The sequence below is a fragment of the Bos taurus genome, chromosome 9, assembly GCF_002263795.3.
Source record: "Bos taurus isolate L1 Dominette 01449 registration number 42190680 breed Hereford chromosome 9, ARS-UCD2.0, whole genome shotgun sequence".
Taxonomy (NCBI): domain Eukaryota; kingdom Metazoa; phylum Chordata; class Mammalia; order Artiodactyla; family Bovidae; genus Bos; species Bos taurus.
Genome location: NC_037336.1, coordinates 31,714,000 through 31,728,996, shown reverse-complemented (window position 1 = coordinate 31,728,996; position 14,997 = coordinate 31,714,000). Strand labels below are relative to the sequence as shown.

At 41.6% G+C, this 14,997-nt stretch overlaps 1 protein-coding gene across 1 annotated transcript in view; it reads right to left on the bottom strand.

The window, feature by feature from the left end:
• MAN1A1 (mannosidase alpha class 1A member 1) overlaps positions 1-14,997 on the bottom strand; it is a 173,558-nt gene that overhangs the window by 120,233 nt on the left and 38,328 nt on the right. The window contains exons 3-4 of the mRNA NM_001205972.1: positions 7,160-7,256; positions 4,134-4,249 (exon numbers count right to left, since the gene is read on the bottom strand). Of these exons, the coding sequence (NP_001192901.1) occupies positions 4,134-4,249; positions 7,160-7,256 (213 nt within the window). The remainder of the gene's footprint in view (positions 1-4,133; positions 4,250-7,159; positions 7,257-14,997) is intronic.

Below are 14,997 nucleotides of genomic sequence, written 5' to 3'. Positions count from 1 at the left end.
CAGGAGCACCACAAGATAAAACAACTCTCAACAACAATGATTCTATTTCAGTTTCATTCTTATTTTTACCTTGCAATAAATTTGGATGCATTAACTTTTTTTTTGCATTACCTTTATACTGTCAATTAAAATACCTTATCAGGAAAAAGCATTAATTTGAAAACAAGCAATAATTTATTCAGGCTGGAATGACACTATACGTTATCCATAAAAATAAGTTTTCTGTCTCTGTTTAAGCTTTTCCAATTTCTCCTTCCTTTACATAAATGGAACAATGTTTTCAGCATTTTCAGAAAGAAAACTATAATTGCTGACACAATTGTCAGAATCTCTGGGTAGAATGACTGAATACAGGAAAGATTCTTTTATGGGACATAATAAAACCAACTAGAAGACTGTAAGCTGAAGCACTTTAAATCAATACAGTTGTCCTGAATTTATATGTGTTATTAATTGTAATATGGGAAGTATTATCATTTGGATGTTACTGATAAACTTTTATATTTTTAAAGAAAAATATAGCAATACCCAAAGTTGTTGTTCAGTCACTCAGTTGTGTCCGACTCTTTGCAACCCCATGGATCGAATACTCAAAGAGAGAACTGCAAAAAATACATTTCAAGACCTCTCACATTAGGAACGGTAAAATAAACTGAAATTTGAGACCTGTGACTATGTTTTTAAAAGTATATTTTGAAGGGTATAGCCCAAGATTATCAATAACAGTTCTAAAATTATATTTTATATAAAAGTCTGTGAAGTCACTGAAGAAAATCTTACAGAAATACAAAAATACAATTTTAAAGAAACAAAGCACAGTATCTTAGGCATCATTCAACTGATAGTCTAATTCCTTTACCTGACAAGTAAAGAAGTCAAAGAATTTGCTCTTCATAAGTTCTAAATAGCCTGATATCCCCTATTAGATTCCCTTTGCCTCCTCACAGGCTCCTACGGTCCATGGAACACATTCATGTCACCTGGTCGTGGTCTGAGGCCCTCCAACTGCCTTCTGTTACCTTGACTATTACTGTGCGAGGCTTTTGTGCTTCATCCTTTTAAATAAATGATTCCAGAGTTTCTCAGACTGCCACTGGACATGAAAAGCAAGGAACTGCTGCAGTGTTTGGGGAAGCTTTGTGGCAGCAACGGCCTAAGTGCCAAACAAGGGACCTGGACACTCTTTAGGCCTAGGTCACTACAGTCTCCTCTCCTGCCTTCCATCATTAGACTCTGGAAGAATCTAGGTCTCATTCTCCTCCTTTTCTGGAAGAGAGGATGGGGAGGGAATACATTCTCCATTCTCTCCTCCATATATAGCTGAAGACATTCCATAGTTCTTTGCCGGTAGGTAGTTGAGTTTACTCAAAAATAACGTGGCAGGGCAAAAGTACTACTAAGAAAGAACTGCTGTTGTTGTTCAGTCGCTAAGTCGTATCCGACTCTTTCCAACACCATGGACTGAAGCACAACAGGCTTCCCTGTCCTTCACCATCTCCTGGTGTTTGCTCCAACTCATGTCCATGGAGTCAGTGATGCCATAGAACCATCTCATCCTCTGTCACCCACTTCTCCTCCTGCCCTCAATCTTTCCTAGCATCAGGGTCTTTTCTAATGAGTCAGCTCTTAGTATCAGGTGGCCACAGTATTGGAGCTTTAGCATCAGTCCTCCAATGATTATTCAGGGTTGATCTCCTTAAGGATTCATTGATTTGATCTCTTTGCTGTCCAAGGGATTCTCAAGAGTATTCTCCAGCACCACAGTTTGAAAGCATCAATTTTTTGGTGCTCAGCCTTCTTTGTGGTCCAACTTTCACATTCATATAGGACTACTGGAAAAATCCTCAGAAAGAAACCTTTTGGTTCATTGCCTTAATTTTTCACACTCAGGTCTATTGGTTATATCTGAGCTACCACAGGTCATATCCAACCGAAGAGCCATAGAACCTTACAAAATCACTCAATCCTTGAGCCTGTTTTTTCATATTTAAAATAAAAAGACAGAGCACATCAATTTCCAAGGTCCCTTTATGTTGGAATACTGTGTCTTTTATATTCTAAATTCAGTTACAGGCAGACTAAACACAGACTCATCTGATTATTCAACTCAGTGATTTCCAAAGCGGGGTATTTATGGCAATTAATTAGAGGAATAGGAATATGTTTTTAATTCAAAGAGGTAGGAAAAGGACTCAGTGTTATGCTGCCTTTAATACTCTGGATGGTGCTGGTGAGAAGAGCTCCACAATGCAGAGGAGTCAGCAGGGAGATAAAACTTTCTCTGTCCATTCTCAACATACAGCATGGTACTTGTGCCTAGTTATGGGGATTTACAGATATTAGCAAATGCTTAGCAGACAGAAAGAGGCTTACAAGAATTTCTGCAAAGTAATCTCAGATTAAAAATAATACAGTGAAATAAGTCAAATACCACATGATATCATTTATATGTGGAATCTAAAAAAATGATACAAATGAACTTATGAATCAGAAACAGATTCACAGACATAGAAAACAAACTTCTGGTTATCAAAGGAGCAAGGGGGAGGGATAAACCAAGAATTTGGGATTAAGAGACACATATTACTGTATATAAAATAAACAAGGACCTACTGTATAGCTCAGGGAACTCTATTTAGTATTTTGTAATAAACTATAATGGAAAAGAATCTGGAAAAAAGTATGTGTGTGGGTATGTGTATGTAACTCAACTTAAAAAAATACCAATGATGCAAACGTTAAGTGAATGACTAAAAATCACCAGGGCCAACTGTTCCTGTTCTGAAAACAAGTTCTTTGTTAATCTCATTACGAGGGTAAAGCAATGACTGTGGAATTAGATTTGCTCTGACAAGATGTAGTCCCAAACTATCATGAAATGTTCACTACCCATAATTATGAACCTTTTCCTTGATGTACAGTGGGTACTGAGGTTTATTAAAAATGATAGTATGTGGACAAAATTTTAAAACTATTTCATATAGAAACTGATAAAAGTTTATATTGGGAATTCCCTGGCCATCCAGTGACTAGGACTCTGTGCAGCCACTGCAGTGGGCACAGGTTCGATCCCTGGTCTGGGTACTAAGATCCTGCAAGCCCCGTGATACAGCCAAAAAAATAGTTTATACTGATAAGGGTCTACAATCAACAAAGTTTAAAACCTTATTTATGGGAAAGTGGATGCAGCTGCTGCTGGATGCATGTGGTGTGATCAGATAAGCTACTTCACGGTGTTACTGACTCAGTATCCATTTTGTTCGGCCAAGTGGCTGGCAGGGGCTTTAAATTGACACTAGCCCCTCAGGCAAGAGTGTGCCCTTGAAAACAGCCCCAGGGTCACAAGCAAATGTCAGTTCCTGGTAGGACTCTGTCTTGTGATCATGTTTCCCCCACCACCAGGCCCGCCCTCTGTGTGCCCTTCAGAAAAGACGTTACTGGAGCCTACTAAGTTGGTTTGAATTGACCAATTCGGCCTTACCTTTGAACCCTGAAGCACTCGATCTACCGTCATAAAGGCATGTGCCCCAGGTCCTGTCTCTCTGTCTATACTCTGCCTTGACCTCCCTGTGTGGCCCCTGTAGGTGAGTCATGTACCTTTCAGGACCTGTTAAGTAATAAACTTCTCTATTTTAATTTCTCTTATGGTCTTGCATTGAGCTGCAGCTTACCATACAACACCCTGGGTTCTAGCTAACAAAGCTTCCTCTAATAAAGCCGCAGTATTGCACCATGGCGCAGTGCAGAAGCACAAGGCTTTTGTGAGGTCACAGCTCTGAGTACAACTCTCTGTGTGGTCTAGATAAGCCCTGAGGCTCTGATTTCTAATCTGTAAAGGTGTGAAAATAATACTCATTTCTTGGGGTTGCTGTGGGACTTGAACAAGAATACTTGGCACGTGTGGGTCTTAATAAATATTAATTTCTTCATTCTTACTCTTAATTTGCCCCCAAAAAACACAAAGACATGTATTTGTGTAGTAAGGGAGGGAAAGTTAAGAATATAGTACGATACTATTTAAAATTGCATTATTTGTTTCTGCTTGGGTACAACACAATAATTTACCCCACAGGAGAATTTGTCCACGTTAACTGAGATTTAAGAACTGAATAGGCAGCTTTTATTGAACTTACCACATTAAAATTTAGATTTTCTTCAACCCATGCTTGAGCCTCTTCAAATTCATCTTTCATATTCATAATAAAAAGTGTATCCAGGGCATCTACTATTGTTGCTCCTTGGATATTACCTGAAAATATCAGAAAAATATTTACTCAATAAACACCTTTGACAGATCCATATAGCTACACTGAGCATACCTTGAAGAGGAAGTGAGTAATACTGAATTTATTAGTAAACAAGAATATTGAATACAGTCTAAAGTTCTTTCAGTGAAAGAAAATTTAAATGTTGAATCAAACCAAACTAAAAATTATCATAGACTATTAATTGGTACACTAATCTTTAAAGTCTTTTCTGAGTTGCAGAAAATAAATCTCTTAGAAATTTCATTTGTGATCACATTCTCTAGCAAGAAAAAGAAAAGACCTGAAACCAAGGAGCAATACACATATTAATTTTAATGTAATTACATCAAAGTGCACCTGCACAAAACTGTTTTAATTATAATTAGATCTAAAATTGTTTAGTGATAGCTCTAAGAAACCATTACTCAAAAATGGAATTCAACCCCCTCTCTGCAGCTCTGACTGATCCTAGCCTCTCCTTCCATGCCGTAGCCAGGCCTGACTCTCATTTATTTCCTCTCAACTCCCTCAACAGGAAGACTTTACATTGCTCTTTCACTCATCACTTTCTATCTCCCATTGTAACTACATATATGCATCTCCTTTTAGTCTGTGAAGTTCCTCAAAATAGAGAAGTCATGTCTTATTCACCTCCACATTCCATGCTAAAAGACTCGGTATGTTTTTAAGGCTTAACAATAAATTTAAAAATCGTCACTGTATTAACACAGAACTAAGCAATCTCTTCGATAAAGATTATGGCAATTTTACAACTAAATGATTTCTTAATGGTATGAACAACTTTCATAGAGATAAAAGCAAAACTGGAATTATTTTTTTTAAAAAGTTATAGTAAACAATAAAAAAATTAAGAACTCTGAGTCTGCATAAAGTGTCTGGGTTTCTCTCTTTATTTACCATCACCCATGTTAACTGGTCACCACGTCCTCAAAACATACTTTAGAATTATCTGAAACCACGTGTACTGCTACCACTCCAGGTTTGATTCTCTTCACCTCTAAAATGAGCTGCTGTGATGGACCAACCAGCCTTTTTCCCTACTCATCCAGTGCTCCCTAACTGTTCCTGCAATGTCCTTCTCCCTACCAGAGAGTCTACTGTTTTTCAGAACTTCCAATGATTATCTACTGAATCCACCCAGTCCAGTTCAGTTGCTCAGTTGTGTCTGAATCTTTGTAACCCCATGGACTGCAGCATGCCAGGCCTCCCTGTCCATCACTAAGTCCCGGAGTTTACTCAAACTTGTGTCCATCGAGTCAGTGACGCCATCCAACCATCTCATCCTCTGTCGTCCCCTTCTCCCCTGCCTTCAATCTTTCCCAGCATCACGGTCTTTTCAAAATGAGTCAGTTCTTCACCTCAGGTGGCCAAAGTGTTGGAGTTTCAGCTTCAGCATCAGTCCTTTCAATGAATATTCAGGACTGATTTCCTTTAGGATGGTCTGGTTGGATCTCCTTGCAGTCCAAGGGGCTCTCAAGAGTCTTCTCTAGTTCAAAGAATCCACCCAGTCCTTTGGTAATTCACTATCTGTACATATGTCTTCTGCACTAGGTCATAAACTTTGCAAAGATTTGTGTTTATTAATAACAGTGCTGGAAAGGGAGCCAAACACATGGAAGGTCCTAAACAAATGGAAAAGTATAGTGGGGTGATTAGGAGCAGACTCTGACCTTAGCCAGTCACACGGGTACCAGTTCAGCCAGTTAGTAGGTGGCTAGCACTGGGCAAGCTGTTCTCTGTTTCATATTTCTCATCTCTAAAATGCACGTAGTAACAGGGACTAAATGAGAAGATGCACAAATGGCACCGTGGCACGTAGGGTCAGCTGATACTGTTATTTGTTACAGAATGTGATCTATTTAACAGGGGGCTTCCTGGGTAGCGCTAGTGGTAAAGAACCTGCCTGCCAATGCAGGAGATGTGAGAGATGCAGATCTGATCCCTGGGTCAAAAGACCCCCTGGAGGAGGGCATGGCAACCCACTCCAGCATTCTTGCCTGGCCAATCCCATAGACAGAGAAGCCTGGTGGGCTACAAGTCCACAGGGTGGCAAAGAGTCAGACTCAACTGAAGTGACTTAGCACGTGCTATATAACAGCTTCAGTTAAAAGACAGAACATCACCTTTTCCATGGTGATTTCAGAAGCATCAGACCAAGATTCACATCCTCCCCCCGCCTTTCATCCTGTTACTTACAGACGAAATTGTGAGAACTGAAGAGGAATGGAGTTCAGGGAGAAGGGCGCTGGGGAGCTCTGTGACCCAAGGAATCCATCTAACGCTTCTGTTACTTAGCTTCTGCACCTCCACAATGTGAATGTTATTAGTACATGGAGAAGGTATTAATCACAGAAGCAGGCTGTGAGGAACCCAAAGCAATAAAATGATGCCAAAGTGGATAAATGGAAGTTCATATAACAGACGACTCCATCCTCCCTTTCTCTCACAAACAAGAGAAATTCAGAGCCAAAGCTGAGAGTCACTGAGACACAGTGAAGGTCACCACGGCTGGCTGCCTTGGCCAGCTTATTGATAAAGACACAGCTTTTATCTGACAGGAAGCAGTTAATGCAGCCAACAAATACTGCTCTGCTATGTACCACATGGGAGCTAAAAATCAGGATACTGTGCCCATATCCATTAAATAAGGATCTTTGGAAGTGTGCCCCAGGCATCAGTATTTTTTCAAGGGACGCAGGTGGTTCCAAAGTGCAGTCAGTGCTATGTCTGAAGGACACACTACGCACAACCCCTGCAGACAACTCCATCAGGTGTGCAAGTCTCCTAGCAACACAATCTGGAGGGTCACACAGACTTTCTCCACCACCCACAAGTGCAGTCGATTGGAGAGAAGTTACTGCCAGGAATAAGCCAAAGCACATTCTACTCACCAAACAAACTGCTTGAATGGCCTCCTTTGGATACAGGCTTCAGTTCATTTTTACCCCAGGCATAACGTTTATAATTTTTCCAAGCATGTTTCATCATCTGAGAAAAGAAATAAAAATTGGATTATAATTTGAATTTGAGATGTTTTTGCTTCAAGATAGATCATACATTGAAGATCTAAAGGTTAAAACACTAAAACTCACTGCTTAGTTAAAAGGATGATGATAATTAAAAGGTGGACAATGATATGAATAAGCTGGAACACACACATAACATACAAATACACATCATCCCTTTATGTCTACAAATGGAGACTTTTTTAATCCATTTAATCTTATTTCATGTATTAATACATATCATTTTCAAAAGTCAGTTCCCAGCAACAGACAGTTTATCATAAAAGGGTGAATCATTCTTAATAGATAAGTCTAAGTAGATAAATCATTCATCTATTTCATCCTCATAATGCATAAAATCTATAAGGATTGTATACTTAAAATTCCCCCTTTTCTTGCATAAAGTTCTCTGTACTTAGTATACAGACATCCAAAGTTATTACTTTAAACACTGATGTATCTTGACCAAGACTATATGGAGAAGTATTTTTAAATAAATATAGGAAATGAAAAAAAGAAGCTAATTCTATATATTCCCAACCTAGATGTCTTGTACTAGGAATGTTTTTAAGGTTCAAAACTCTCTGCCATAAATTAGTTGTATACATTTTTCATTTTCAAATTTTATTAATTTTAACAAAACTCGTTTACTTACATATAATGAAAATCAATTTTTCCTGGCTTAGAAACTAAGCTCTGACCTATTATGCTCGATATTAACTCTAGTAGAAAATGAATAATAGTCAAGGCAAGAAATTATTCTCCAAGAGCTTATAAAAACAGTTGTGTAACTATTATGGAATAGTCGTACAGATGTTTTTAATGACTCCAAGAATATACTGCACCTAGTTTTTGTATACATTTTTTAAAAAGGGTTGAAGACTCCTCACCTGTCCGAAATTTATTCATGGCATTATCCCCAATCCATTAGCAACAGTAACTAAAATATGAACATAATGGGGAAATATTCTAATCTGGCTCCGTATTTTAAAATATCTTTAAAAGCATCACTAAAGTCATACGTACTATATATAGGCTGTTTGTTACTAAAAATCTTCAGTGAGATCAGTACGATTTTATTAATAAGAAAGTCTTCCTATGTCCCCCCAAATAACAATGCACATCTGTCTTCAATCACTCTGTATCAGTATAGTATCTCCCTAACTCACCACTACTGTTAGTAATAACAGCTACCAAAAAATCTGTACTATCTGCTGGGTACTCCACTAAATGCTCTATGTTCAGTATTGTATTCAATTCTCGTTCCCACTCTATGAATGATGTTGTACTGTCACTGTTTGGTACATGAAAAAATTGAGACTTTGAGAAGTTACAACACAAACATGTTTACTCAAAGTCATGACATTTCTCCACAGCTGTGGAGCCTGGGTTCACCCATGTCTTGGCCTGACTTCAAAGCCAATGGCATTAATCATACACTGCATAAACTTCCTTTGATGAGTCAGCAACAGACCCTTCCTATGATGAATCAGATTGTTGATCTTCTAACCATCAACAGAATGCGTATACAGTAGTGTTGTAGAGATTTTCCTCCTTATAAATTAATTTTGTTGAAAAGTATACTAGGTTTGAAGGGGAAATAACTTGATTTATAATGAGCACTGATTAGTCACACAATCATGGATGAGTCAGGCTTTCTTTATGTGAAAATTTGGGATAATTCCTCACAGGATGCATGTAAGGATTACATGAGCATGACCTGTGTGGTGGCACCCTGCACACATGGTGAATAATCACACACCTACTGAATTTAAGCCTATATTGAGACCAATTAAACTCACATCACACAAATAGAAACCAACGAGCCTCTGAAAAGACGGGGTACATGAACACTAGGTACAAAAACACCTTGAGATTACATCTCAGTTTGATTTGGTTTTCCCATTAAATGGACTGTATTTGTTAAACTCTTTATTCCTGTTTCAAAGATACTTTATAAATCCAAAAGCTTTTGGAATACACCTAATACAAGAACAGAAAAAAAAAAAAAAAACGTTATGATGATTTGTTTCCACTCCAGGTCTGAATGGAAATCTGTGCCATGTACTACTAATGACTCAAAGACAGCATAAAGCTTTCCTATAGAAGACTATTGTTTAGTCAAACATGATCATTTATACAATGCACCACTGGCATAGAACCTCACTGAGTTACTACTGTAGTATATATTAACTTTCCTTATCTTTTTTTCCCCAAGGGAAAATCAGACACTAATTGCTTATCTGCCTGTATTTCAAAAGCTGCTGTGACCTGTTTCTCAAAATGGGTTCCTCATCCCATGGGATTTTCTACGCGTTAAAGTTAGAAAAGAAAAAGAAAACAGTGTGGTCAAAGTGCCCTGTATGGAGCTCTAATATTGATTTCTCCAGGAATTTGTGAAATAAAGAGGAAGAGCCATCCTGTTAAAGTATTCCAGTGGTTGGTCACCTGGGGTGAAACCATGAGGGGATGTGGAAGGCAAGGAGAGAGAGACTGGGAAGCAGACAGGGGTGGTCAGTTATTTGCATGGTGCCCAGGGGAATTAGGTCAGGTTTGTAGAGCTGCTCAGTTCAGTTCAGTTCAGTCGCTCAGTCGTGTCCAACTCTTTGCGACCCCACGAATTGCAGCACGCCAGGCCTCCCTGTCCATCACCAACTCCCGGAGTTCACTCAGACTCATGTCCATCGAGTCAGTGCTGCCATCCAGATACAGAACGGCAAACAATGCTGCTGAATGCTCAATGTTGATGAATTATCTCCCTCTCCTCCATGAGGCACAGCTCTTTTCCTGCTGAGACTGTTTACTTACTGCCCAGTGGTATGTCCTCATAGAAAAATCCTCTTGTTTATTGAGGAGGAATGTATAAGAGCAGGTCACAGGTACAAGCATCTTAAAAAATGGGTTCATATCTGAGCTCTGCCATCATTGGTGTGACTCCAAGTGAGGCTATTAATCTGAGTCCACTTTCCACACCCATTAAGTGTAAACAAATAAACGTACCAGTCCAGTAGAAAGCAAGGAGATCAAACCAGTCAACCTTAAAGGAAATCAACCCTGAGTACTCTTGGAAGGACTAATGCTGAAGCTGAAGCTCCAGGATTTTGGTCACCTGATATGAACAGGTGACTTATTGGAAAAGTCCCTGATGCTGGGAACGATTGAGGGCAGGAGAAGAGGGTGTCAGAGGATGAGATGACTGGATAGCGTCACTGATGCAATGGACATGAACTTGGGCAACTTCCGGGAGATGGTGAAGGACAGGGAGGCCTGACATGCTGCAGTCCATGGGGTTGCAAAGAGTCGGATACGACTGAGCGACTGAACAACAACAACCAGTTCAGAGACACTCACATTCCAGCTGTTCCAAAGGACATGGAGGGCTACTTTTGGTTCAGCTGAGGACTAGCAGAGAAAGGGGGAGGGTGTTGAATCTACCGCCCTGATAAGCCTTCGCTCTTAAATTTATATTTACAATCGATGCTTTGAACAAACTCATTTTAAAAGCCTGTCAGTAATTTCCACCAAACTTTGACATTACTTGTCACATGAAAGTAACTTCTGAAACATCCAGATAAAAATCTCAACTGAAAAGATTTTAAGGATCACTCTATCAGTCTTTTCTGTAATCTTTGGTGGAACAGGGACATGGCAGAAGGGAAACAAGATAAAAAGTAAACTTCAGGAAATCAAGTCACAGCTTGGCCAAACCCTGCTCATCCACTGAAAAACAACGTCTAGATTCGTGAACGTGAGAATCTAGCCGCCCCTGCCTCTCACCTGGTGCAGCCCCGCTCCCTACATTCCCCGTGGGAAGAAGGCTGAGGACCAGAAGGAGCGCCGAGCCCCCGGGAGACCCTGTGCTGTGGATGCTGTCACAGGGAGCAAGGCAGGAGGGCTTCAGCTGGGGGAGCTGGAGCCCTGCTGTCTAAGGGTCGGATCTCTCAGACCCTCGGTTTCTCATCTTTAAAAACAACAACCGAAGGAGACAAACGTCCCACCGCAGTGCAGGATGTTAACTGTGTGGGAGGACTGGGTTGTGCTAGGGCAGGGATCTATGGGAATACGCCATACTTTCCACTCAATTTTGCTGTGAACCTAAAGCTGCTCTAAAAATTACAGCCTACATGAAAAAATAAATGAATAGCATTATCTTCCTCACATCATGGTCAGGAGATGAGATCTGATAACATCTGGCTACAGGGAGACATCTGAAGAGTGTTCCTGGCTTTCATGCCCACCTCCACCTCACTGCCCCACCTGGTGCAGGAGTTTAAACAGAGATAAGAACAGCGCAAAGGAAAGCGGACACGGAGCTATGCACACAGTGGACAGGGCAATTCAGCAGGAGGGAAATTCACAGGGGAGGGAGGAGGTCAATGTCACTGAGAGGTGACAGACGCAGAGCACGGTATGACTCGGCACTCACAGACACTGCAGGCCTGGAGTCTACCACAAGTACTGCGTTTGGCACCCTGTTACCCTAAATGGAATCAGGATCCTGCCTAAGGCAGTCCTGGGAAGATTCTCCCCTTAAGACGGCATACTGGGCAAGGTCCGAGTCCACCCACCTTCTATCTGTCCTCGCCCTGCACAGAGAAGAACCCTCCCAGACATGAGAGCTTCCAACTTTACCCCATATCAAATTAAAACATTCATTCAGCACCTTGCTCAATTTATCTCTTTCCAAAACTGAAATACATCAGTTCTCTCTCCCTTTCCATCGGACAGTAAAGAACCCACCTGCAATGCAGGAGACCTGGGTTCGATCCCTGGGTCAGGAAGATCCCCTGGAGAAGGAAATGGCAACCCACTCCAGGATTCTTGCTTCAAGAATCCCCATGGACAGAGGAGCCTGGCAGGCTCCAGTCCATGGGGTAGCAAAGAGCTGGACATGACTGAGCGACTAACACTTGCTTTCTGCCTTTCCACAAGGCTGTTTGTGTGCCTGTGCTCAGCTGTATCCATCCAACTCTTTGTGACCCCGTGGACTGTAGCCCACTCCAAATTCAACACAGTCCTGTACTTCACCCAGCAGCCCCTGGACAGAGGGACAGAACACATTCAGTTGGTTCTGGGTCCAGGGCCAGCTCCCTGGCTTGTGCCCTGCTCTGCTTTGGGCTCAGAAGAGGGATTGAAAATTCAAGGGCCAGACAGAAATAGAATGGCCAGGTTTAGGGCAACTGGAAATGATGGGGGAATTTAGCCAAACAAGAGTGAAGGCCCTGGCTAAAGCCATTTAAAGAAATACTCTTAAAAAAAAATACTAAGCTTGCTTTCAAGGTTTGAGCTAGGTTTTCCAGGGGTCCAGAATAAGAACAGTATACAAGTGAAAGGGAAAAAATATCTGTGAGCCACAGATGGCCCACAGACCAGCGGTCTGCACTGCAACCTCTGGTTTAAGGGCACATGTCTAGACCTGACTGCTCTGTTCTCAGGCCTGTGGGCATGACACTTCCCTCCAGGCTGCCCCCCAAGCTCAGTGAGCAGTGCCTGGCCCACTTCCAGCCCAAGTTGCCTCAGTGCCTGCTCTTGACCGTTCAGGGCCTGTCAGGACATCGGTGTTGACTCTGCCTAGAATTAGTGAGTCCTCGAGACCTGAGATGTATAAAGCATTATGCACATGCCTCTCAGTAATCCTCTTCTTGCTGAATGAGTGGTAAGCTCCCATTTCAGAAAGCATTTGTAATTCTAAATCCTACACGGTTCTACACATACAAGTGCAGAAGCTGTAAAGAAGAAAGTGACTTAACTTTGTCCCACACCTACAAGGCACTGGGAGAGAAACCTGGTAATGCTTGGCCACACACTTAATCCTCCTTAATACCTCTGGGATCAGAGAAGGTAATGGCACTCCACTCCAGTACTCTTGCCTGGAAAATCCCATGGACGGAGGAGCCTGGTAGGCTGCAGTCCATGGGGTCGCTAAGAGTCAGACATGACTGAGAGACTTCACTTTCACTTTTCACTTTCATGCACTGGAGAAGGAAATGGCAATCCACTCCAGTGTTCTCGCCTGGAGAATCCCAGGGACAGCAGAACCTGGTGGGCTGTCGTCTATGGGGTCGCACAGAGTTGGACACGACTGAAGCGACTTAGCAGCAGCAGTGGCAGCAATGCCTCTGGGGGTACTATTAACCCCATTTTACAGAGTAGGAAGCAGAGACCCAGCATAGCACAGAGAAAGAACAAGGTTGTGAACTCTCCCATTCTGATTCTTTCCTCTGCATCACTTAGAATGCCGTGACTTTTTGTTGCTTGCAAACCTTAAGACTGAGCTCCCCTGCTTCTCCAGGCACAGGGGACCTGGGGCCCAAGGGACACGGCCGGGTGTCCCAGGCCAGGTGTCCCCCTTACCGGGGGTCCAAAGGGACACGGCTGGGTCTCGCAGCAGAAGGACACACACCAAACTGGACTTGTAAGCTGGCTCCAGGACGGGTCCTAGCAGCATCTGTTTTTCTCATCTGCATTGTATCCTTCAACCCTCAGGACCTTCGTTCCCTCTGCTTCAGCTCTCTCTCCAGCTCTGCAGCCCAACTCTTCTCCTCCCACTGTGTAGGCTACTAAGGCGGACAAGATGGCTCTGCCTTCCTCTGACCCTGCCTGTCCCTGGATTTATGGAGAACCGTGAACTCGTCTTCATCACACTGAGCTGCCAACAGTGCTGACACCTGATCTCTTCAGCTGAAGTATTTCGTGAGCTTTATCACCACCTCCAGGGCTAAAGGTGGCCACTCTCCTTTCCTCTTCTCCACTAGCCGACTACTTCTTCCTTGTCCCAGTGTGTGCAATTAGTCCCCAGGCACCCCAGGCTGCCTTATAACCAAGGAGTGGAAGATGTGTGATCATATTTTCTTCAGATTCAGAAAGATTCCTGAATTCTCCCACAGCCGATTTAGTATTTTTTTTTTTTAAGAAAGCAGGAGATACATAAAGGAGGAGTAATTATTAATGCTATTATTGTATGAACCCTAATGGGCTACTAAACATTAATTCCTCGAATTGAAACAGCAGTTAGAGCAGTAATCTCTTCTGAAAAAGACTCAGAATGCCTGATAAAGTCAGTTTTAAAAAATGAGAAGTCCAGTTAATCACCACTTATAGAGGACAGATTGTCCTGTTTCTAAGAAGTATCTCATACCCTAAGAAAAACCCAGTTTTTCTATGTCTGGCCCAGAGAATTGGGTTATAAACTATTTAATGGTTCTTTCTCTGTGACCAAATTCTGACACTTTTTTATAAAATGTCTGTGCTATTACCAAATGGAAGACGGTAGAAGACACCCCTCAAGCCCCCCAAACGTGACTACAATATAAATATATAACTCTAAAATATTCGAAGAAATAGTAATTTCACATCTGAAAAGTTAGCTGTTAGAAAAAGATTTGTTCATATATGACTATCTAGTACATTCCTTTTTTTGCAAAGTATTTATTAGTGAGAGCGTTTTCTTTACGCAGACAAGCTCTGGATCAGCTGAGGGTCTATGACTTGCAGTTATTCCCTTCTCAAAAATATCTGTCTTGTGGTCAGTGACTGTGGTCTCTTCCCATAGAGTTCAAACATTCAGCATCAGAGTTCTTGGTTTTTCTTTGGTTGATTTTAAATTGATCTAAATCTGCCTTCATTAGATTATCCTTGCTAAGTAAGACCTCTGTGGTCAATGGGAGGCTAGCAAGTGGTCCTTTGCAGGCCAGGTGCCAACTGATCTTCCCCGTGCAGTTCCC